Source organism: Leuresthes tenuis, unplaced genomic scaffold (genome assembly GCF_036924035.1).
Source record: "Leuresthes tenuis unplaced genomic scaffold, fLeuTen1.0.hap1 SCAF_15, whole genome shotgun sequence".
Classification (NCBI taxonomy): domain Eukaryota; kingdom Metazoa; phylum Chordata; class Actinopteri; order Atheriniformes; family Atherinopsidae; genus Leuresthes; species Leuresthes tenuis.
In genome coordinates, this window is record NW_027325369.1 from 25740472 (window position 1) to 25765919 (window position 25448).

A 25448-nucleotide genomic window follows, 5' to 3' on the forward strand; every position below is an offset into this window, starting at 1 on the left:
GGGATGATAAGCCTTTAAATAACAGCTCCATTACTGTATTATATGTATAAGCAAACTGGGATAGCAGATAGGAGGAGATATACCAAGAGTTGTTTACTCCACACACAGTTTATCTTCTAAACTGCCCTATCTATGTAGGAAAGATGGTATTCTAACAGTGTCAGGCCTGGGTAAATTACCTCGACACAGTGTGTGTGGGTGCTGATGATGAAGACTTGTCCACCTGATGAGGCCCAGAGGTGTTCCTCCACAGCCAGCATGGCCTTGACAGGGAGGACTCCCAGCTTCAGTAACTTAGGCTTTTCACAGCTCCACAGACCATCTGAGAGATCAAACACAATACGTCTAATTTAGAGCAACTTCATACGAATTCATGCAAAAACAAGAAAACACAGCTTGGATCAGAAATCTAATAAAACATCAAAAAGCCGCAACAAGAGACTCTCTATCACCAAATGCTTCTTTGCAACACAAACCACTTGTACAGCTAGTTTTCATTTGATGGCTTGAGAAGAATGGTTTGTACAGTACATAAACAACACTGTACCATTCAATCTGCTTTTAAATGTCACCTGTAAAGGTCATCTGCATTTTCAAACTCTGCTAATGCTTGATGAGTGGCCATTGATGGTTTCTACAGCCTTCACTATGAATATAGATGGGCTGTGAAGCATTAGTCAGAGCCGAGATGTATCCCACACACACCTCCCACACACTCTGTTCTACATGTGCCTGGACACAGTGCCAGCTCGACTGCAATAAAAACACCCCCTGCAGTATCTTTATAAATATCAATACTTCTGCAACCACTTTATTTACTCAAAAACTCAGTCACTGTGTTAATAAAATGAGAAGAAAGCCAGGAGAGAAAAAGTTGGGTATTAAATATTTACAACAAAGAAAGACAGGAATGAGTGTACAGTTTAAAAAAAAGAGGGCAAATAGCTTAATCAATTCAAGCTGAAGTGGATATTTCAAAGTTTAATGCGAAGAAATCAACTTGAAATACTAAATCCAGAATGTTCATTGCTTTATGGGCCAGGTGTTGAATGCAAAGGACATTTCATTCAGATACCACATTCCCTTAGCTAATCTAGGCCAGGAAGCGAATGAGGCCTCAATAATGTTTGTTTAATGAAAGGTACAAGGTGGCTATTGAGAGGAGAGGTGCCACGCAGTGAAAGATGTTTTTTCAGAGGTACAGTAATCACTGGGGAAGTAATCTCCCACTAAAGGAGCTCGGTGGAATAAGCATTCCAGCAATGCCCTGAGTTTATTATTGCAATAATGACATTGCGTAGGTGAACGTACAAGAAGGGGAAAGAAAAAAACTAAAGGAGCAGAGGTGGAAAAAAAAGAGCCACAGGAGTGCCAACTTGAAGGCTTATGTAAGTCCTTTCTGCTGAAGTGTATCTGAGCACATCTCTCACTTTTTAAAAGGAGACATATGTCCTTTTTTCACAAGTTGAAACAATTTCCTGAGGTCTTAATGAGATGACGTGCTTTGGTTAAAATACTGCAGCAAGACAGTAGAACAGATCCCTTTTCCACCTCTATTCACACTGACCTGTGTCGGGCTAAATTAACAAGTTTATTTTAGTAATGGAGAAGACTCTGATGCTGCATTCAATGAAATGGGAAACAAACAAAAGCTTAACTTTGAAGTCAGATTTCATGGTCAGGATGTAAAACATTAGACAAAGACCTGGCAGAACATTATCAGCTAATTTCTTTTCTTAGTCAAGTAAACTTTAAGTGAATAGTGAAAATTTACTATTAACAGCTAAGCAAAAGAATTTTGACTTCCCACGTCTGAGGTACAGTGAATGCAGCACGATTTGAAGTTGAAGTCTGGTGGACCTGAGATAAGGAGGCTGTACATTTTCACTCTGAGAAAATATCTAATTCAGTGAAATTTTCAGACCTAGTGGGCTTCAAAGAAAATACCAAAATGTCGCCGTGTTTTTAAAAACATTTGAGTGATCAGTAACCTCAGACATCCAAATATATGCTGTGAGCACAGATAAAGAAATTGTTCTTTAATATGTGACCTTTAAACTGTTACATTCTGTCAAGTCATTTTCATTTGTGATACAACACTTTCAAAGGCGCGTTGCTCATGTAGATGATGCAGAATGGCTGAAAAGATGAAAAGAGTTTATGTTCGACTGTCTGATTGTGACGTGCGACCTCTGCTGAATCATCCCTCCATCCTTTTCAGTTTCTCACAGTCATTCACCTAGAAAATAACAAACATGGCAGAACTAGGCTGGCAGCCTCAGATACACTGCATCAACAACCGAGTGGCTTTTTCCATGCAGCTTTATTAACTTAGCAGTGAAGTCATTAAGGTTAAAGCAGCATTTCCATCTGTTCAGTTTTTTATAGCTCGTCACTGTTCACTTTAGGCAGCCTTTTGATCAGCTGAAATCCAAGAATTTAAGGTAATCACTTTCCCTTGTTTGGGTTTTCTCAGCAACATAAACCGCCAGTGTGACAAAGCACTCGAGCAGCATTAATCATGAATGCACAAAACAATTTCCATACCAATGTATGCAAGATGAGTCATCATCTAAATATCAAGCATGATGCTGCAGAGAACAGAGCAGCTGATGGTTAGAAAATCCTACAGTTATAACTTTAGGTGTCCATGACAGGGTTCATTCTGGAAATTTATTTTTAAAAAATTCAATAAAATCAGTGATGAATCCTAACAAGCAACTAATCAAAATGTTGAATCATTGACATACAAAAAAAAAGGAAAATATGGCCATAGGCTGTACCACTGTCTTGTAACTGGTGTGTAAAAAACGAAAGGAGGAAAGCAGATATATTCACCAAAACCAGCTGTAATGAGTTGTCCAAAAACATTCCAGAGCAATTACACACACCCTGTTTCTTCCACCTGAATAGTAGCTTGACATAGGGAGGAGCAAGACTAGTTTTCCTCATGTTTTTCTGTCCTCAGGCCATCATCCATATTCTTTGTCTCTTTCTCTCCAATACATGCAAACCTAATAGAACAACTTAGTGGAAGCAAGGGCTGAAAACTAATTTCAGTAAGTGCAGGAGCTGAATGATATACATACAATATTTATGTTCAACAGCCAAAATGGAGTCACTTTCTTATCATTCTACTTATATAACAGAAAAAAAGGAATGCAGAACGAGGGAAGGGCTCAGACACCCTCTGTTTGCACTACTTTGAAAGTTAATGAGAGATGGAACTAAACCGAGAATGTGAAAAACTGTGGGAAGAGTGTGGCCCACAGCGTTGTGTCTGTGCTTGGGAGCAAAGGAGGGAACACATTAAATAGGTCACAGTTAACGAATAGGCTTCACCCAGACGACAGAACAAATGGAAACGGAGCCTAAAAACACAGCAGAGAAGACCCTTGACCTCAAACTACACACCGAGGCTCTGATTTATAAACCAGGGGCCACGCTTCATCAATAGCCAAGCTGAGCTGAGCATCAAATCTGCCTTTCTTCTTACACTTTAAAATAGAAGAAATCAGATATGTTTCTGAGTGGTAGAAGTTGGAACATCAAACAACAAAAGCACCTAGTCAGAAACAGTGTTTTCATTCATGGTTTAAGTCATAAAATGCAGGGCCACCACAAACTAAGGCTTTAAGTAAGCTCTGTTAGCCTAGTTATCTAGTTTTTCACCTTATAACTGGTCTAATTATGAGTATTCAAGAGTTTCAACAAACTTTATAAAGGCATATTTAAAAAAATATAACAGAGAGTGTTCACAAACTGAAAAAGTTCCTCCACGCCATGAAATACAAACCTTGTGATCTGGAATAAATTGCCACAGAGCCGCTGACCAGGCCGACGTACAGACAGTGCTTCTTATAAACCAGGCTGGTGACAGTGGACTTGTCTGGGGTGAAGAAATGCTGCAGACGTACTTTCTTGGACCGCTGGCTGCTCTTATACACAATGATGCTAAACAGAACAAAGGATAAAATTTCTACAGACGAATAGCTGATAAACTATAATTTAACATTTCTGAGGTAGATAGAGTTAAATAAAACAATAATCATACATTTAAGCATTTCCTTTCACTTAGAAAATACATTTTCATTAAACTGACATTGTGTTGAATAGAAATACTTAACTGGCATGGAATTTGTCATACGAGTTAAGTATTTCTATTCAACACAATGTCAGTTTAATGAAAATGTATTTTCTAAGTGAAAGGAAATGCTTAAATGTATGATCACTGTCTTCTCACAAGGAACCAGCAGAACGCTGAACAACTAAACAAGAGGACCATTTAGTTCAAAAGAAAACATTTCTATACACAGTTTCACTGTTGCTGCTTTGCAAAAGTTGACTTATGATTTTTCCTATAACGACCGGTAAATTGCCATTTGCAAACATAAATCTATACCTGCCCTCCTCCATGCCTAAACAGACACTGGGAGTCTCACTGGCCTTCGCTAGGGGAACATGGTTGTTCTCAGGGATATTTTCACCATTCTCCTGAAGTTGCTCTGTTGGGACGAAAGTCATGCAGAGGATCCGAGACTCCACATTGAAACATTCCGTCACTTTAGGGCTGGAGTTCTGCATAGCCACTATGGCTATCTGGCCCATCTGGTTGGTGCAACTTGCAACCTGAACAAAGGAATAAACCACTGAGTTTTCATTTAGTTAATGCAATTGATAATGCAGGAATTAATGAACTCTGGAGCAGGTTTCTTATGGGACATGAGACAGTTTAAAAGGTACCATTTGTGCTTTCCCATGACTGTGTTCCTATGAAACTACACATCCAGCTCTCGTGCTTTTAAGTAGCTACTATTCTAACATGTTTCTTCTTCTCTGTAACATAAAGGAAGATGTCTCACCCAGACGCATCCATGGCCCACAACAGGAGTGTCAGCTGTGCTTTCTGTGTTGATGTGGGGCTCTGGATTGTGAACAGCACATTCCACCTGCCACAGAATAGGCAAAAATGAGAGCTGGTGATAAAGAAAATGGTCAGAGAACACACATTTACACACCTAGAGAGAAATAACTGGGTGAATAGAATAGATGTTTCTGCTTTCAAGGCCGAGCTAAGTGTCAAGGTAAAACAGTTTTAGGGTTTATACAAAGCTGAGGCCTCCCGAAGTGCTGAGGTTTAGACTTAGGTTATTTAATTATGGTGAATACTATTGAACAGAGTAAATAAAAAAAGCCAGATTATTTTCAGTTTTCCAACAAAACATGACACTGATCTATTGTAGTACATTTTTTTCGAGAAAACTGATACTTACTTTGTTAGTGATCTAAATACCTCAGGTCTGAACTGAATTTGAAGCCCTAAACATTGCATTATCCACTCTAACCAACTGAGCTAACACAGGTCTGACCATTTTTTCTGCTCGACTCAGTGCCAGTTTAACTCATATATGTTGTAGTCTAACACCATTACACAAATCAGTGCATTGTAACGACATTAGCCAGGCCAGTTACTTCAGTTAAGCTGCACTTGCTTGGTCAAAATATCTTTTTTATAACACAATCTCCTGTGTTATAGTACCTGTAACATGATCAGATTTTTTACAATGACGGAAGCTCCATGACCGCAAGTCACAGAGCATTCAAAATTTCATGGCCCGTACGGGGATTGAACCCACGACCTTGGCGTTATTTGTACCACATTATATGGGGTACAAATGCATATATCCTCTCGTACTGGGATAACCTCAGTCCAAGTTTTTCATTTATATACAAAATATGTGAGTTGTGCCAATAAAACATGGAATTTTGTTGGACTCAGTCTTGTCTATAACTGCAGACTGTACACAATCTCTCTTTTAGACAAATCTTGTCTGTCTAGAAATCATAACCCAGTTATGATGAGTGACACTGACTGTTTACCTGTTTAGTGCATTCAATTAAGACAGCTACTGGAAAGAAAATAGCCTCACCTTGAACTCCTGTAGTTTTGACATCGCCACAGGCATTTGTCGAAGCAAGAGAGGGTGTTTCTGCTTTTTGATCTGATTTCCATCATCTTCTGCAAAGAACCAGCCCTGCAGGTTGTCCTCCTCTGATATATGACAAACAAATGGAGAAGTTAATTCATGTACAGCACCGAGTGAGCAAGTTATCTGTTTTATGGATAAAACATCTCGGGGGTATTGTCAAACTCCAATAATGATCTTAGTATTTAAAACTATTATATAAGTTGTAGAGTTTTCGTGTTCTCTTGGATATCAACAACTGCAAGCCAACAATGTGTAAAAGCACTAAACTACTTTTGGAAAAAAAAAGATAAATATGCATTAGCATGTCAACAATTCAGCCATTACAGAGTACAAATAGAAGCAGATAAAATAGGAAACAAATGCAACTGAGACACGTGGAGGAACACAGGCAGGCGGTGTACTGTACCTAGGGCTAGCTTGGCCATCTGCAAGTTACTGATCCATGACTGTTTGATGGCTGGGCTGAGTGTATTGAATACTGCACTGAAGTATGTGGGTTTACCCGTCCTGCCAAGAAAGAGGACAAAACAAATACAAAAAGGGATGAGGAAAGGAAAAGAAGATCTTGGCTTTTGTTACACACAACTGCTTCAGCGAAACATCTTCCGATGTACTCATACATTTACTGTAGTCGGGTTAACGGCAACACGACGGACACAAAGACAGTATTAACACCTAAACGCCTCTGCAAACATGACAATGTAAGACTACTGGAGCTATGACGGCTAACTGGTAACCAGCTTTTTGTTCATTATGAAAAATGAGCACATTAGTGTCTAATGAATTAGAATCAGCTGCATCTGCATTTTTTTTCAAGTTAGTTTGAGTTCATGTTTTACTAACTAAAAGTAATAGTATTTTAGATCCGACTGACCTTTGTATCGCACTGAGATGGCCTGATACTGAGATACTGACCTTAGATATAGATGTTTGTTTATACCTGATACTGTCAAATTAAAAAAGGACTCTGGCTAAGCTGAACTGAGGTCTTGAAGCTGAATGAGTCTAACTGGTCGATACAGACCGAGGAGAAAAAGCAGGACAGAAATCAATGTCAATTATCGCTTCTATAAGCAGCTTGTGTATACACTGTGTAGCCATTATGCATGTGCCTGCAGTGTGTGTTGGGAAGTGGGAAATGCATCACTCCTGTCACAGCCTGGTGGTGAGAAATTTTGTTTTTTGAGACGGAGGGATCAGGCGAGGAATGAGAAAGGCACAGCTGTGTTTCCAAACATACCCATGTATAATCTCAGCAGTTAAATGCAGTAGAGATGAGTAATGGAGTAAAGAAAAGAAATACAGAGAGAGCAGCAAAAGACACTTATGGTCCTCATGGAGAATATGAAAGATCCAAAACAAGATGCACCCTTGGGGGACCACGTGCAGACTATAATAGAGTGTGTTAATGTGCAACATGAATACTTGTGTTCAGCAGCAGCTGGGTAGACTCTGGTTGCAAACACTGATGTGCATTTCTTCTCATGTGATTCAAGCCTCAGATTAGAGATGGTGGAGAAATTGTTGATCCAAATACTCAAATGTGCTCTAATATTCTCATGAAGCCAAATGCATATATGGAGGATGTGGGGGTGGGGTGGGGTGGGGTATACAGAGATGGAGAAAGCAGGTTAAAAGGGGATAAAAGCAACCCTAGGACAAACAAAACATTTTTTTTTGGGGGGGGTGTAAAGCCTGAGACTGGAGACTGCTGTTATGTGCTTTCAGCATGATGCTCCAATTTAAGTTGAAGATAGTGTAGGGAAAAAAAAAAAAACATACTTGTCTTGTTTGCCAGGCAGCTGGAGCTGGATCCTGCACCGGTCAGCTGCCCTGATCTCCTCTTCCTTTTTCAGTATCAATCTCTGAAGGCCTGATACCCAGTCCTGTGCCACAGTGGGATTTACATTCTGTACACAATAAAATTGGCGGAAAGAAAAACAGAAGAAAAGAGGAAGTAATATAAAGGGCATAAAGTGGGAAAAACAATGAGAGAACATATGAATTCTATGTAGTTTAGAGTATTTCAACATCAAACCATGATCAAACGTATTCAGAGAAAGATAAATTTCAACACAGGTCTTAAGAGGATGTACTGCCTATACTGTCCTCAACATGACGAGACACAAAAATAGACACAGCTGTCACTTCAATACCATCCGTCCTGTAGGATATGCAGGTCTAATTCCTAATTTGTGTCGACACAGGCCATGCACACGGATATGCAGGTGTGTTGTATTGATTGGTTAGCATCATATCGGGCTGTAAATGTTTTTTACTTTTCAAACTAAATCTACAAATATTGCAAAATGTATCATGCTACTGCATCAACAGAGCAACTACAGGCTCAAGCCAGATAACTGACGACTATTCTGCCTAATATATCATATACGGCTCAAGTCCTAACTGTCAGTGGAGCAGCTTTGATTGTCATTGAAAGAAAAAGCAATGGGAAATTTGGCCTTAAAGTTTCATTGCAATGACGTCTTGACCTTTCAAGATGATTGAAAAAGAAATTAACAAAAATCCTCCTAGTGCTTGCTCCATCTTTCTTTTCCTTTTGACTCTGCATCAATCTCCATCCCTTCCTCCATCTACCTGGACACACGTCTCTCTAAGAGCCTCCCTGTCACTCAGCCTCCCACTCTGCTTCTGACAGACCTACCAGTGCAGCACACACAGCATTACATACACTGTATATTTCATCAGTACAGCCACTCTTGTGTTTGAGTGGTGCAAATCAGACACAAGAGACTTCTAGTCTCCTCAAGACAAACTGCCTGTCCTGGTACGTTCCACAGCTTGAATATCATACGGCTACACAACAACCAAATACTTATAAGCATCTATGGGGAAACATGACAGAAGTGCAAAGAAGGAACATTTCTAAACATCAATTTTTGCCAAGCTTAAGAAGCTTTTAACACACAGTTTAACCAATCCAAAAGATCTTATATCAGATTAAGAATAAAATAAAAAACAAGTGCTCCTTTCTTTCCTTTCATGATGACCTCACAAACTTCTGAACAAAAACAGATTTTAATCTAACTTTCGCTGAGTGTAAGTGAAGTGCAGAGCTCCGCTGATGTGACATGAACTCTGTGTTTAGTGCAGCTATACATTACCTGGTAGTTTCCTTTGAGGCTGCTGATCATGCCGGAGATCTGGTTGACCAAACTGAGATCATGGATCAGGTTCTGCAGATCTTGGTACAGCTGACCAGGGCCCATGTACAGTTTGTCTACACAGACAGATGGTTTTGTTTTTTTACGTTATTTGCATCTTTATACTCACATAAAACAGAATGAAAGTGAAGCTACGCTGACAGATCCATCACTTAAAATACAGATGATTTGGGCTCCGTTTTCAACTGACAGATAACCATGAAAATACTTAAAACAGCATTCAGTCAGGAAGTGTGAAAGAATTTGAAACTGACAACAAGGAGATTTAGCTGAGGTCTGTAAGTCTCAGCTGTCAACAGTTCCCAAACAGAAAGCTGTTAGACAGGCGACAATGAGCAAGGTCAGTCTGATGAGAGCAGCAGCTCGAAATGGGAAAAAGATCAATAAAGGAGAATCAGTTGGTTTCCCACAGGCAGCGGTGACAGCTATGCAAACTGGGCAGTAATTTTCCTCCATGTCCTCACTTGTTCTCAGGAACACTAATACTCAGTGTTAGCTTTCAGAGGCCTCGTTTTTGCACGACGGCTCATATCATCCTTTTTGTTATTCTCTTCACTATCTGCTGCAACGGGGATGGAGTGATGTATTATTGTTTGCTATTTTGCTTCTCTTCTTTCTTTACACTCAAAAGAATGATCCCATGTGATCTAATGAGCATGGTTAATTGAAAGTGTTGTAAATCTGTACCAACAGAAAACCACTGATTGCTTTATGAATACATAAAACACTACGGCACAGAACACTTCACAGATCCCAGGTCAAAAGTCTCCCTTGCTCCTTCACGCTTAAAGTAGTGAATTCACATTCATGAAATTCGAAAACATTTAACTCTCTTAAATTAAAGACATAATGGTCCGAGTCTGAAAAATTCACTGACTTTAAACAGAAATGTATGATTTTAAACCAAGTTAAGCTGTGCTAACTTCCCAATGGGGTGACAAACCCTTTGACTACACCATATAACTGTGTGGGTCGGGGCTAGAAAAGAACCACTGGATGAATCTTTCTCTCATGTCTGCAAAGGCACAGCTGACCAAGCTACAAACGAACCGAGCCGTTGGTCTGCTTATAGCAGAGGAAACGTAGCTGGTCTGTTAATGAGGGTGGTTCTGAAGCAGTGGCGGAACACAAGTGGGACGGTTGGCAGGTCAGGTCACTCACATGTTAACTGACACTTGTCAAGAACAATAAATTCCCCTCATCCACCCGCAAAGCAGATTTCAGCATGCAGCACAAACTGCTACTACTGCTGTGGCAGCTCAATAAAGCTTTGTGTGCCACCTTTGTGTGGTGTGATCTTTTTTATTTTTTTTATTTCACAGGGTTATTTCAGAAGATGTGTTGCATGGTAAATGTGAATACTGGTTTCTGTTGACAGCATCATTTAGCTATGAAATCATTTTTCTTTAAAAACATCTCAAAATCGTAATCAAAAGTGGAGCATTTAAAAAGTTTTTAATGCCTTTGAAAAGTTTAACGCTGAACAACAGCACACGGAACACATGGAGATTGCCTGTCAGCTGGCAGACCTCACTAACCAACAAATGATTGAGGTAATTTGTTCAAACGGATCATTTAACAAGAACAAGACATTTTCAAATTAAATTCTGGCTCCAAAGACTGTGCTGCATAAATCATCTTCACTATTGGAGATAACTGTTGAAAGTGCACATCAGTGAATAGGCGATTAAACTGCTAAAACTGAGTCTTTGGCACCTAAATGCCCTCAGCTCTTTCTCTCCCTCGTCATTGTTATCTGCAATTATCACAAAGTCTGACTGGTGATTCGACTCCATGGCAACCGAATCGAGTCTGTTCCTGAAGGTATGGCTGACTGAGCATTCGGGGAAACGTTTATCCTTGTTTGCACATTGCCAAATGTCAGATTTCTGAGCAGTCACTGAGACTCTCAGAGGTTTCTATCTTGAGTTTGCCAACAAAAAGTTGCTAAGACAGAATTCTTCACCATCTTTACACATACGTGAGCATAACTGCAAGGTTTTTCATAGTTCATCTGTCTCTCCAAAGGCTGAGACAAAGGGAAATAAATGCAGGTCAGGACACAAATGCTGAATAAACCTCCAGAACTCACACATAAAGAGCAAGATTTGGAATAGGATTAATGTACACGGTGCAAGTTTAATTCCATCATGCATGTAGTTTTTAATCTAAATTATTTATCGTGTGCCATCAAGCACCACGATGCGTGTATTATGGGGCTCTGTGGTAGCCTTCCAATTAATTTCTTCCTTTCATCTTCTTAAATAAGAAGAAGTGTCATATAAATCGTTAATGGGAAAGTTTTATAGCATATTTTGCTGTTTATTACCTGCAGGAACGTCTACAAATAATAAAGACACAGAGATCAATATAAATCAATCATCACGAAAGAAGGAATTCCTACAGACTAGACTGGCTCTGTGCAACCCATTATAACAGGGACCCAGCTTTCTGAATGGCTCTTTGTGCGGGTGCCAAATACCGAGAGTTTTCTAACAAAACCGTCCTGGGAGCATCTTCAGAGGCAGAGCAGTCATCCCATGCATTTACACACTTACTAAAAACAAACAACACATCGACAAATTACATACTGACTGTAAGAGCAGCGGGAAAATGTAACTTTAAATGACCAGTAAGCATGGTGGTCCACTTGCTACGCTGCATAGAGATGAACTAAACAGAGAGGCATACAAAGAGATGACATCATGTGCTGGAGAGTCTTTTCAGTGCAGTCTAGCTGGTTGATCCCAGAGCTGCTTTTGGCTGAAGACAGACGACCGACAAACTGCTGTTTCCACTTTTCAAAGTTTCTGGATAAAGCGTGCGTTTGTCATGCACACGCATTCCCAAAGATACACAAAAAAAATAACCAAGCAAAGGCCATTGTGTTATTGTTGACTTATACGATAATACAGGCCTTTCAAAGGATGGAACAGATCTATTTTGAAGCAATGTGGGGACACAGCTCAAAATCAACTTCCACATCATCTAATTCAACTAACGAACACCACAACACAGTAAGCCCCATAGGGCCTTCCTCAGGTCTTTGAGGGCAGTACATATACACTTGTATCATCACAGCTGGTTAAGATGAGGCTGTGAACCTGTCTGTCAGCTACAGCCCTAAGAACACCCTTCAGTCGGACCAGATGTTACTCAGGCCTGTTTGTGCCATCTGGTAACTGATGTAATGGCGGGCCTGTTGATTTGGCTCAGTGAAGTATAGGCAGAGCAATGCAGTTGACCTGACATGAGATGATGTAGGAAGTGCACATCAAATGTGGATTAAACAAGAGGTAAAAATGAAGAGGGTATGAAAGCACACTAATAAAAGAAAGAAGTATCTTACAGCGATGGAAGACAGGAAACAGTAAGTGCTCACCCCCGACTAAAACTTTACAAGATTTAAGTAATCGAACATAGATGGCTGACGGTATGCTGCAACACATTAAAACAAGATAAAGGTGACGTCAGAAAAAGACAGAATAAAAGGAACTCTATAAAAGAATGGGAGAGTAGGCAAACTACAGCAGGGGCTTAGTGCAGTGTGTAATTTAGCAGCAGTAATTCTGGCTTGCTACCACAGGCAACTGAAAATGTGAACCTTTGACCTCTGCTTGAATAGTCCTAACCTTTGACAGACCAGGCATAATATATTATCAAAGCAGTCACCAACTCAACAACACACCAGACAGCCTTAACACACGCATATGAACACACAAAACAAATCCTGGAATAAAAACTGCTACTCTGTGACTGTAAAATCATACACTCTCTTTATACTATGATCTGGGCCTTTTAAAGTGGCTGAGCAGCTGTCAGTGACAGAGGAGAAACCCAGTGGAAAAAATGAAATCACTGGACTCAGCAGCCAGCCGACCAAAAGACTGCAGAAGGAAAAATACACTCTCAGTTTGTGCAGGACAGGCACAATTTCCTATTCAAATTTATCAAGTAAGAAGTGCAGTTTATCAAACTGCCTTTTTATCAAATTTCTATGAGTTTTCCAGTCCTCAACTGCTGTCAGTATTCAATCAACTCAGCTACATAAAATTGTTAGATTTTCTACCAGTCCTGGTGTTTACCACCTAACAGAATGAGAAACAGTGACAGACTGGAAGACTACAGGCACAAAATAACCGAATGTGATAAATGTGTTTCATACTTGGCTTAGCGTTGATCACCACCTTCTCCCCAGAATGAGGGGCTGGGTAGCGACTGTTGTCGACTATGTCCTCGCTGGATCCGAACTCTACCACATCCACAAAGCTCAAGGGCACGCTCCACTTTAAAAGGAACTTCTGGTCGAGCGGAGCATTTCCACTACCGCTCCCACTGCCATCCTGACATCTGGACGGAGCAGAGGGAAGAAAAAGGCTGTGATTCATGTTGCTAACATGACAAAGTTTCCTCTAGCCCGTGCAAATAAATGAACACTCATACAGAGAAAGCATATGAAGGCATTTTCGAAAGATAAAAAGGAGGTGAAATGTCATTCATCTACAACAACATATTTTTGTACAAGTCTGCACATTTGCCAGAGGGAGTATGTGGTGAACAACATGCTACAATTACAGGACAGAAACTGAAAATCCCTGGAATGGGATCTCCTGTCACTTGCGGTTAAAGAGCAAGCCACAGTGACTACAGTTGGTCTGAGACTCGCTGTGGTCTTAAGTCACCCCCAGGACACCAGTTACATGCAGTGACTACCAGCCTTCCCCTTACAGACTGGCACATTTCCTTTCAGTTTAGTTTTCTTTAAGATTTTCACTTGGAAAAGACCAAAACCAATGACTTTGTAGAATTGTAAGATGACACAGAGAAACTGAGAAAAAACTGGCAAATCAAAGTAAAGTCTGGCTTGTGGTCTGTCTTACCGGATATTGGGTGTGGCACACATGAGCACATCATTGAGCAGAAAGAGGCGTCGCTCCTTGGTTTTGATGATTTCACCACGCTCATTGTAGACCGTCTCCACCATGTCGTCTGAACGGATCAGGTAGCGGCTGCCATTACTCAGAAGCTAAGGGATGGGGACAGTAAGTTAGATGTAGATTTTTTGTTTGAGTACGCTGCTCAGAAAGTGGACGAGTAAGATTTAATTAGTCTTTACGTATTTGGCACGTTTCCTAACATTCTAATTTTGGATAACTACTTAAAACGTGATTCTGGGTAAGCAAAGCCTAAAAGGAGCAATGCTATACTGCACCATATAGGCTTCTTGTAAACACGTGTATCACAGATGCCAGAGTAGGTGGCTGCAATAATTATACCGCAGAAATGGTCGGTGTTTTGAGCACATGTTGTCCTATGCCATGCTCGCAAAAAAAAAAAGAAAAAGAAAAAAGAAGACATTTAGTCAGGAGAGAATTTTGTAGAAACTGTTAAGCGCAAAGCACCTGATGGCCACCCAAGGAAGACAAAGAGAAATGCAAAAGCACATGGTAAAAAGATCAAAACTTTACAATCAACTCTAACACTACAATCTTTACAAATCTATTATGTAAATAAAATACCCAAGTTAGAGGACTAACTCCACTAAGCAGTGGTTAAAGCATTACACGGTTCAATTTCAAACGCTACATATGCACAGCACAGCACCCGAGAGAAATGGGCTGACCTTGTTGAGGTAGCGCTCATTCATGGCCTTTGCAATATGGCGGATCTCGCAGCGCTGGTCAGCTTCCCTTTTCTTTTCATTGAGCTTTTCAGCCAACGTCTCCAGTTCAGTCAGGGCCATCTGCAGGGGCAGACGGTCTGCATGACCCACCGGTGTGTTCTTCAGCATGTCCTGATCAAGATGAGAGAAGTCAAGCATAAAGTCAATAAAAGGAGCTGTACAACTCTCACTGTAAACATGCTCTACTCATCCCATTTTCATGTTCATATAGCAAACACACTCATGATTAATGAGGATTTAGTATTCTAGGTATGAATAACGACATTAAGCGTTTTTTAAGGGTATTTGCAGTTATTCAGCTTCTGCTATGCACAACTACACTTAAAATAGAAAGCAGCCCTGTGCCCCATATTTTCTATGGCAAGAGAGATTTAAAAGAAAAAAAAAAAGAGGAAATTGAATCCCTTTAGAGCAGCTCACTTTCTATCAGTGCTGAAAAAACATTTCTGAGTCTCTCACTCCCTCTGCTGGTGAGTGTAAATACAAAACACTGTCTTCTGTTATACCTGAAGGAGCAAAATGAACTGTGGGAATCTCTGGATAGGTTTCATCATCAGGCCATAAAGAGTCATTCGGTCACTGCTGGTCTCCTGACGATGCTGCACAGGAAAAGACAGGTCACTGTTTTGCAGTTAAGTTAACATATTTATGCCATTTTAAAAATCAGTGTCAGTGTTTTCAAACCTTGAGAAACTCCAGGAAACCAGGTTTGGAGCCACAGGTCTTCCTTACAACTGTCATTGCAGTGCTAAAGTTGTTCACATACTCACTGTAGGCATCTAGCACCATGGACTTTGAAAACTGTAGAGACACAGAGATTGACAACCGGATTTCTAAATACATAGAAATACTTAATTTGCAACAGTTTTTGGGAGGCACAGCCAAAAACATAATGCTGCAGATGGAGGTATTCGATTAACTCAGAAATAAGATAGTGAGGAGAGTTCAGGGAGATTTTTTTTCTCCAATTAAAGAATTAATTTGAACTAATTATAATGACATTAACAACCACACTATAGTCTGTTGTAGTGTTTCAAACTATGTCCTGTTTTTGTTTTATTAGCCATAACTGGTGCAAAAACAATGCATTAAAGTCTGAGTAAACTGGAAAATATTGTTGTAGTCATGTATTTTAAGTACTTTTACATGACTACAAAAACATTTGATAAGGAATTATACATTTTTTTATTGTATATATATATATATATAACTTAAGGTTATTTTGTGTTTCGTCTCCTTTTAGTTTGGTTTGTCAGTTACTCTATAAAATTAGTTACGCTTACAGCAATATCTTACAAATGTATATGGGGGTCAAATGTTCTGCTATAATGCTGTTGAATTTTTTAGAGAATTAGTTGTTTGCTGTGTTGGAAATCACTCTGTGTCACTCTATCGGGGAATTTTCTTTGATTTGGCTCTGTTCTCTTTCAGATATAAGTAGGTAAGCTTCAGGGAACTAGATCGGTAGCCGCTGCTATGAGTAACAGCGAGGAGTTCTGTGGATCTGCATTAAAAAGGAATTTGAACAATTCAGGGTTACTGTAAATTATATGTATAGTTTGCTTTAGTTTTCAAATTACAATCTCTGCTTACCGACGCCACAAAAACATCCCCGATCATCTCCAGGCTGTCCCACTCAGCCACACGACTTGCCAGTGCAATCTGGAACAGGAAGTGGCACTGCAGGATCTCACGCACTCGGTAAAAGGCCATCTTCAGTTTCCTGTCGCTGAGCAGCCTGGGCTCAATCTGGGATAGGGGCTTTTCATATTGCTGATAAAGCAGATAGTATGACCTGTAATAACCACCATTTTAAAACCAATTTAACAATCACTGCAGATGTATTTGCATACCTCTAAAATCCTCTTAAGCGCTTCAAGATAGTTCTTCTCACTTTCCAAAATAGACCCCAATATACATCTTCTCACAAGCTGTAGGGATAAAATAGCAACCTTTAGGTTTTATATTTCTCTGGGCAGCTGGCAAAGTTTTTATGTAAAAGCCACTTCAAGGAGTTGCTTGGAGATGGATCAAAGTTAAAGGCCATGCTCATTACCTGCTGCTGGGAAAGACCTTCTGGTGCTGGACACAGCACCGGCTCAACATTGAAACAGTCCACCTCAATGAACAGTTCAGTCTCCTCTTCCTCAAAACAGGCGGACTTCCTCTCTAAAAAAAAAAAAGAAAGAAAGAAAAGGCAAGTGGGACACTGCAATAATATCTTAAAGAACTTTCACCTTAACAACATAAACTTAAGAGCTAAGAAGTGGAGGGAATTATTACTGAAAGCACACCAGACTTTGAAAGATTTCCTACCTTGACAAAATGACTTAGTTTTGATGAATGAACGTCCCTTTTTTACTGCAGCTTTGGTTTTCTCAAGCCCATCTTTGGTCCCTTCCTTTGCTGCCTTCACCAGCTTTTGCATCTTTGATAAGAAAAGATACAATTAAAAAAAAAGATGATAAATGTATGTTTTAATAGCAACACACCCAAGTTGTTTTTCAAGATGAAAACAGTTCAAAGTGAAGTTTAGTTGACTTTTTCTAAACCTATGACTAAAAAGCCACTGAACTGATCTATGTGGGACAGGAGCAGTGTTAGAGTAGAGATAAAGATGTAGAACCTAACACAGGACAAAAGGAGGGGAGACCTCACCAGCGACAGCAACTGAAACATCAGCTGAAATTAGCACAGTGTTTCCTTAGAAAATAATCAATCTTTAATATTAAAAAAATGTTAAAGCCACAAACAGTGGAGTCATTTAGACAGTATGCCAAAGTCTCAGCTATTTTCAAAACACTGAATAAGAACTCTGTTGCTGGTGTCTCAGTTCACTGTGGAACAAGCTAATATTTTGTTAGAATACACTAGAGCCTAATCTTTACAACCTCTGATGCATAAACATTTAATGAGACATGTCAGCGCAGCAGGTAGTGAGGCAAATAAACTGTTTGCAAACCCATCACCAACACCACCACCACCAGTCATTCACATCAGAGCGGGATGAAGGGAACCAAGTCAGTGACAAGATGCCAAGAGTGGAGTTAGCCAGAATGAGAGTAAAGGGTTGGGACTACTTTATCTAGCACAAACAAATGAGGTGAGCCTCAGGTAGTTTACCTTCTGCTCGTGTTTCTGTTTTAGCTGCTGCAGCTCTACCGTTCCCACTGTATTTGCCATTAGATCTTTCATCTTTTTCTCATAGTGTTCTTTCAAGCGTGTCAAATCTTGAGAGAGCTAAACAAAAGCAAAGCAAGCATTACTGGTTATGGTTGTATGTTTCCGGGATTTGTCTGTATGTCATCATCGGTCCGCTGATGTTTTTCTCCTCCAAAAACATCCTTTTGGCGAGACAATTTAAAGTGAATCAGTTTGATTTTTCCACGGTCCACGGTTTTTCTGCTTTTGGGAGAGGGGGGAACTAAAGAATCTAATATATAGGAAACTGATACACACATAGGATTGTATTTAATAAACTCTAATGTTAATACTAGTTTCAGATAATTGTCTTTAAATAGATAGACTTAACTTTTGCTGAAGTGATTGTTGGATCCATGTTTTATCCTTTGATTTTTAAGTTAAATGAGTATTTATCAGCTCTGATCAATGTTTATAAAATACAGAATAAAATCAATCCAGCCTTTCAGTTTTTAGGATAACTGGATTAACTTTCTGTCAAATATTCTATATATGGCAATGCTACATAAAAGAAGGGAATTACACTGAAGCGAGTTTGCAGGAAGCCAGGATATGGTCACTTTCATGTTTGTAGAAGTAAATGGACCATATCTTCAAGTAAAGCAGATATTTGGAAGCTAGAAAAAAATACAAGCACTGGTCAATATGTTGACACAGGTCTTGGTCACTGGCAGGAAGCCTGGCTGGGAAATAACAGGGTAATAGCTTTACACACATGGGTCTTCCTCTGAGGTGGTTTTCCCCTCATGAAGGCGTGGGGGAGGCCGTTCTCAGGGCGGTTTTCCTCATCACTGGCCTCGTCGTAGCTTTCAAACTCACTAGAGCTCCATCCGGTGTCGAGGGAGCTATTGCAGCCACCCTCTTCACCAAGCTCCACGTCATCATAGATCATCTCATCCGGATCTGTGTGAATGGAAATGACAAACATTACAACGTATTAGGAAATATTGTAGTTCGGTTTTACCTTTAATTCAATCACTTCAATCACAATCAATTCAAAACTGATCAGTATTAACTTCAGCTTGTACTGCAATAAAAGATGCAGCAGCGTTTTAATGCATTAAAGAAGAATAACCTGAAAGTTGTGGAATAAATGTCTTGGTATGCACATTTTTTTGTGCTGAGATCAGGTCAAAAAAGAGCTGATATTGCATGATCCTTTTTTATGCCAGAGCTGTGTGGCGTTGGCATAAAATTGCAACCACTGAACCAACTGAAACCACTTTACAAAGCCCATCATTTTCACATCATTAGTCAAATATTCAGTCATGTGATTATTGAACTGAGTGGCACTTCAAAACAAGCAGCATCAGCTTAATATAAACAAAATAAAAATGTCTAGAAAATGAAAGACAACAGTGCTGCCACACTTTCAACTAAAAACAGGAAGTTTCATGCTGAACTAGTGAAACTACAGCATGAAAAAAATGTTTAAAAAAAAGCCTACAAACCTGTGTTGGAGTCAGAGTTCTCTCTGGGCACGTCATCATAGATCACCTCATCTGGATCTGAAGTGCATATGAAATAGTTACAACAGTAAATACTTCTCTCATGTGACAGCAGGCTTGTCCACACAACTATCAGGATGTAATGTAAAAGGCATCTAAAAGAAAAGCACATTCAAGGGCCTCCTTCCTCAAAAGAACAGGGAAGGAAGTGTCTGGGAATTCAGTAAAAAAAAAAAGGTAATAGCACTCTGAAGGCATGCGCTATGAGTGGAGACACAAGTAAAGACAACCGAAACAACAACATCATTGTAGTATTGTATTGTAGTATTTCTGTTAAATGTAAGTTATCATTCCTTACTTTCCATCCATGCAGTGTTGGCAGGATCTGATGCCCACTTAGCCAAAGCATCCTCCTCTGTAATAGGTGGATACTCTTCACTGAAAACACTTGAAAAACATTGACATTTTTAAATGGTCAGTTACAGGTCAAGAAGCCAAGAAGAAGGTCAAGAAGAGATCAACTTGGCAAGTATACTTTCCATGTCTCACTTAAGCTACTGGGGTGATAAAATGTAATAAATGGTTTATAGAGAAGTGTCCTAATTAAGTTTTGGGACTGACCTGTCAGCGGAGGTGTTGCTGGTCCCAACTACTGTCACTAAAGGACAAGGAGAAACATTAGAAAAAGGAAACTTATACCACAATATGTTTTCTTGTTGGTAGATGTGTATACTCTTCCCAAAGCTCTCAAGAAGCAGAAAATCAAAACAGCAATTGCACAGTACAGCTCAGAATAGCTAAGCGCATGAAGTGAGTTATGAAACTGTCAAAGATTTTCTTGATTTTGTTTTACAAAAATAAAAAACATCTAACTTTGTGTCACTCCAAAGACCTCATTCCAAAATCTGAAACTTTTCTCATATACCACCAGATGTCACTGATGACTCCATACATGCATAAATTCACATGATATTCTAATTGAAAATGTGCTTACTTGTCTGTGTGCTTGATTTAAAATGCCTTCTGTAGCCCTTTGTTCTTCAAAAAAAGCCTTAGCTAAATATCTTAGCCACATATCGTCTCCAGTCAAAAACTGAAAAAAAACTGTAAAGAATTTCCAAGCTCAAACACCTCAAACTTTCCCTAATACAAAGCTCTAAGTATTTCGGCTTGGTGTGACCTTGGTAAGATAATAACAGAGCAATTAGGCAGCTGAGCCTGCCAATCTACAGAGTAGGACTCTGCTACTGCAAGATTTTAGGGAAACCGGAAAATCCTCACAGCCAACACAGATCTTTGGGGAGGGCTAAATTTAGTCCCCATTTCCTTGTGGCAAGGCTTTAGGAAAAACAGAGAGAAAAAAAGGATGGGGGGTGGAAGTAGCTGAGACAGCTTCACATGCCAGAGCCTCGTATCACAGCAAAAAAAGAAGAACTTTCTGTTGTTGCAGATACTTGGAGAATAAAGTCTCTCTTTGTCTAATCTCTCTTTAGAATTCATAAATATTTTATAAACTGTTCTTAAAATAAGTAGTTTCAAAGGTTCCTTTCAGTTTTACTTTACCATCTTCGTCCATGGAGAGATGTCGAATGATGACAGGTGTGGTGTAGGCTGGGGTGATGAGAGGTACACCTGAAGGGGTTGCATAGCCACATGGCACTGGCACCGAGTATCCCGAAGTAATGCCAGCAGAACCAGCGTGGGTATCCTGGCCTTGTCCCTCGCGTTCTTTTGGTTCTGTTTGTGAGGAAGTGGAAGAGGAGGACCCAAGCTGCTGCCCGGGCTGCTGCGGCTGGATAGGAGTGATGTCAATTACAGAGTAGGGGTTTACTTTGCCCTGCGAGGAGGTCCTATGGATGGCCTGTGGAGGGTGAGGGTCGTTCGTGGATGCAATCTGGCCTTCACTACCTGGTGAGTGAGTGAAGACACAGTTCATTTACACAAGATTCAAGTACAATTACTTATGATCACAGCATCAGAAACATGCCAGGTCAGGTACAATGATCCTCAAAGAATAAAATAAAATAAAAGCCCCACATGCCTTAGTTAATATTACTTCATTTGATTATCAAAATGCTTTGTAGGGAACTGTAGATGCAGACATTGACTCTTAAAAGAGTCATTTTCTAAGTTTAATTCTATTTGTTCTGACTCTCCAGAGAATAGAATGACCATTTCCAAGGATGGATTTAATTTTGAGGACTATTGTATGCAACAAACTGATCGACCGTGGTGTTCCACTTCTACAATGTCGGTCTTGAAAAGGGAATTCAAATATTCTGAAGAGTTGCCATTCTGGATGAGCCACTACAGGCAGATACAGAATTAGGTCAAGACGAGAGGTTGCCGGTGGTTAAGAAGTGAATATACAAATGCAAAACAGGAAACATGAGTTTAACAACTCACCAATATGTGACTTTAATCATAGTTAAATACAATGTAGTGTTTTAATCATGGAGTTCCTCGAAGGGCAACAACTGGAGCACAATAAAGCATGAGCTTCTCTGAACTAAAATGCTTCAGAATGACTGAGTGAGAACAAGCGGAAGATAACCGCGCCTGCAGCAGCTGTCGTGACTTTAAGAGATAAAAGCCAGACAATGTCCAGCACCAGACAGCAATACAAGGTGTCATGAGAGAGACAGACAGCCCTTCTTCTTCTTTTCTGCCTATCTTTAGCCTGACATGAAGGGCTGGATTAGAGCCAGATAATGCAAACAGAACTAGTCAAGAGGATTTGGAAAATTTATGATAGAAGACAAAGAACAGAAAAAACCCCACTGTAGTTAAGGCACCTTTTATAATTAAATCTATTCTATGTACAAATTTAACGTGTAGGACTGTGCCCCAGTGAAAAGCTAAAATGAGATAAAATACTCTCACTTGAGCCTGCGGTGAAATGTCAACACTTTGGTTTGCAAACCTGTGTTTCCGGGATTTGTCTGTATGTCATCATCAAGAGGAGGAGGTGGGGTTGGAGGTGGTGGTAAATCATTTTCCCCGTCATTAGCCCCCACAGCTGCAAATGTCCCCTCAGCTTCTGTTGTTGCTCCATCTCGTGAGGAGGATCTGCTGGTAGTAACTGCTGTGTCTGCTGATGACTGAGCTGTGTTGGATGTAGAGGAAGGTACTGGAGGGGAGTCCAACATGGGCTGACTGATAACAACATTGTCCTGGCTCGGATCCTTGCTGGTGAGGGCTTGGGGAGCTGGAGGTGCCTCAGATAAGTCATCACCACTGTCATCGAAGTCAAAGGCTTCTCCCTCATCTTCATCTGCATATGGGACACTGTCTGCCAACACTGCATACAGATGTTTCAGAGATTTTGGGTGAATAGAGAATATTTGCTCTATTCCTTTGATATCTGCTTTTTTAAGAGGTATAAAACATATTTGTCAGTACTGAATTCACCAGAAGAGTAAAAACAGATAGTTTGGTTATTTCGTCAAAAAAAAAACTGCATGAAGGAATAAACATCAGAAAGGCACTTAAAAGAGGTGTTGTGGTTGGCTGAGCCTTAAACAGACTTTAAATCAAGCATGGGGTCCACTACGGCAGAGTGTTGTTTAACTTCAAGGATTAGCACCAAAAAAAATGGCAGCTGCTTTGCTTTTTAGCAAACACAAACTAGGGCAGGGCTACAAGTCGCAGTTAGTCTTCAGAGGCGTCACATTCACATTAGAGCACACGCTTGGCAGTAGAAGAGAAGGAAACAACAAATATCTCTCCAGTTTCCACTGCAATTAGGCCAACAGGAAAGAGAGCTGTTACTCCCTTCAGTGAGTAGTACAGCCTAAGTTTTATTTCTGATGTCATGCATTAAGTGTGGGCTTGAATCAGTGAAGTAACAGAGTGAAAAGATGAGGAATGCACAGGCATTTAAATCAGCTGGCTTTTCGTGTTGGCACAAGATGTCTAAAGACTGTATTATGGGTTTGATTCAGGGCTCAGACTGTATCATAAAGCAAACATTTTAAAAATAAAATCTACCTAAATTCATCGTTTTTATGATCAGGTAATTATTTTAATGGGGTCTTCAGAGCATGAACTTATTCACACTGCCCAGTGTTTCAGGTGTTGTTTATATCTCTGTCAGTCTCCTTTACTTCAAATAACTGTATCTTTGTCACAGAGTTGCTCTCAAATACCACAGATTCTTTGCAAGCACATTCAACAGTAGTGGAGCTTGAATGTATTACCTTTCAGTCTAAAGTTCAACCTCCACGTTATGTTTAATATCCGGACTGTGTGCCCCAAAAAAACAAAACTTTTCAAGTTCAAATGATTTCCTTCCACTTCGAGAATGTAAAGTATTCCATACGTGCTCATCTGCCGAAATAGCTCAGTTGGGAGAGCGTTAGACTGAAGATCTAAAGGTCCCTGGTTCGATCCCGGGTTTCGGCATTTTGACCTGCTTCAAAGAGTGTTTTGCCCTCCACTTGTGTTGATCTGTGAAAACCCTACAAAAGACCCACTTAGAAAACCTGATCTACACCTTTTCTTTTTTACTAAAATCCCTTACACCCAATTTCCAAATAGAACTTACTGCTTTACTTTACAATGTTTAAACTCAGTTACAGGCACTTTAACCTACCCTGTTGCAACTGTTATATTACACTTCCAGGGTCGTGTTGTCCACTGATAGTGATCAAGCAAAGAAACCTCCGGCACCGCACACAAGCACTTTGAAGTCCCTCACAGCAACGCACACAGCTCTAAATCACCAGTATGACTCCCTCAGGCAATGACAGGTAGTTGTTCCACCTTGCTGGTGTGTGAGAAAAACAGTGACTAATGTTCCGGGTCAGCATTGTGACCCCATATCCATCTGCATCCATGACTGACGGTGCGAGAAAAGAGAGGGGCAAACCTGGAAACTGAGATGTTATCTGTCTTTTTCCATCTGTGTAATAATGAATAGTGTGAGGCTCAGTGATAAAGCACGGATAGCTTGCTACAAGTCTGTGGACAGAGAGATGCATAATCATATGTTTACAGAGCCAACAATAAGTCAGGACGAAGGAGGTCTCGATTTGAGGATTTATCCAGCCAGTGAGTCACAGCTGGCCATTTAATAAAACATCTTCTGTTGTGTATAGAAAAGTTGATTGACAGCTTGATGTATGGATATGAGTGCATGGATCTTAATTACAGACTATGGTGGATGATCACTTTACATTGTAAGCACACACAGGTCTAACAGCACAAACAAGGGTGGTCAATGAGGATCTTCTTGCTCTTCTAATCTCTCTATGTTAACTCGTCCTTAAAGTACAAGCACACACACTGAAACATCCTGCATGTGCACAGAATAGAAGAGGTACCCATTGTCAATTCATAATGACAATATGGATTCTGTTCTAAGGACTTATCTCCACTGTGGTACATAATGGTCTTCTCAAATGAGTCACTGGGTTACGATCCCCTCCTGCATACCCCCCGCAACAAAGCAAAAGACTGACCAGCTGGAGACTAAGCATTTCTCTGGCTAATCTCTATCCCCAGAGGGTGTGTGCATTTCTGTGTGTTTATGCATGTGTGCTTCTGCAGCAGTATTCAGTCTAGGACTGAGGAACATTGTCTAGTATTCACGGCTGCACAGCACATTTTATCCTCCTTATTCCTTTCGTTCCTCTGCCCACACACTCCACAGTGGCGGAGGAGAGGAATCTTGTTTACTTATAATGACTAGCTTCAGCAAACCACCGGGAAGTGATGAGCCATAACATGATGGGGAGACGTTAGCAGGTGCCTCATAAGCAAAACATAAAACACATACAAACAACAGCAATGCTGTCAACACAAAGTTGCCTGGATTTGAAGATACATTTTCTTACTTTCTTTCTTGTTTTTAATCACGGTGCATGATGGTGTCCCAAACAGTCCAATCAAGTCTGTTGGGTATGTAACACTCAACAGTAGAAAGTTTTTTGCTTGAAAA

The 25448-nt window shown here is 40.1% G+C and overlaps 1 protein-coding gene and 1 non-coding gene across 4 annotated transcripts in view; one reads left to right on the top strand and one right to left on the bottom strand.

The window, feature by feature from the left end:
• arhgef10 (Rho guanine nucleotide exchange factor (GEF) 10) overlaps positions 1 to 25448 on the bottom strand; it is a 42515-nt gene that overhangs the window by 10610 nt on the left and 6457 nt on the right. The window contains exons 3-26 of one of the 3 annotated variants that reach the window (XM_072366143.1): positions 22431 to 22808; positions 21071 to 21415; positions 20129 to 20165; positions 19866 to 19954; positions 19511 to 19567; positions 18775 to 18962; positions 17982 to 18098; positions 17175 to 17286; positions 16915 to 17027; positions 16712 to 16789; positions 16452 to 16631; positions 15543 to 15659; positions 15365 to 15457; positions 14799 to 14969; positions 14056 to 14201; positions 13341 to 13525; positions 9116 to 9231; positions 7773 to 7900; positions 6397 to 6497; positions 5931 to 6052; positions 4863 to 4949; positions 4403 to 4629; positions 3797 to 3954; positions 180 to 322 (exon numbers count right to left, since the gene is read on the bottom strand). In XM_072366143.1, coding sequence (XP_072222244.1) covers positions 180 to 322; positions 3797 to 3954; positions 4403 to 4629; positions 4863 to 4949; positions 5931 to 6052; positions 6397 to 6497; positions 7773 to 7900; positions 9116 to 9231; positions 13341 to 13525; positions 14056 to 14201; positions 14799 to 14969; positions 15365 to 15457; positions 15543 to 15659; positions 16452 to 16631; positions 16712 to 16789; positions 16915 to 17027; positions 17175 to 17286; positions 17982 to 18098; positions 18775 to 18962; positions 19511 to 19567; positions 19866 to 19954; positions 20129 to 20165; positions 21071 to 21415; positions 22431 to 22808 — 3488 coding nt within the window. Of the gene's footprint in view, positions 1 to 179; positions 323 to 3796; positions 3955 to 4402; positions 4630 to 4862; positions 4950 to 5930; positions 6053 to 6396; positions 6498 to 7772; positions 7901 to 9115; positions 9232 to 13340; positions 13526 to 14055; positions 14202 to 14798; positions 14970 to 15364; positions 15458 to 15542; positions 15660 to 16451; positions 16632 to 16711; positions 16790 to 16914; positions 17028 to 17174; positions 17287 to 17981; positions 18099 to 18774; positions 18963 to 19510; positions 19568 to 19865; positions 19955 to 20128; positions 20166 to 21065; positions 21416 to 22430; positions 22809 to 25448 lie in introns of those variants that run through there. The other 2 variants (XM_072366144.1, XM_072366145.1) reach the window with 2 other exon arrangements.
• trnaf-gaa (transfer RNA phenylalanine (anticodon GAA)) lies at positions 23839 to 23911 on the top strand. Its single transcript has one exon. It is a non-coding gene; the product is annotated as a tRNA-Phe (tRNA).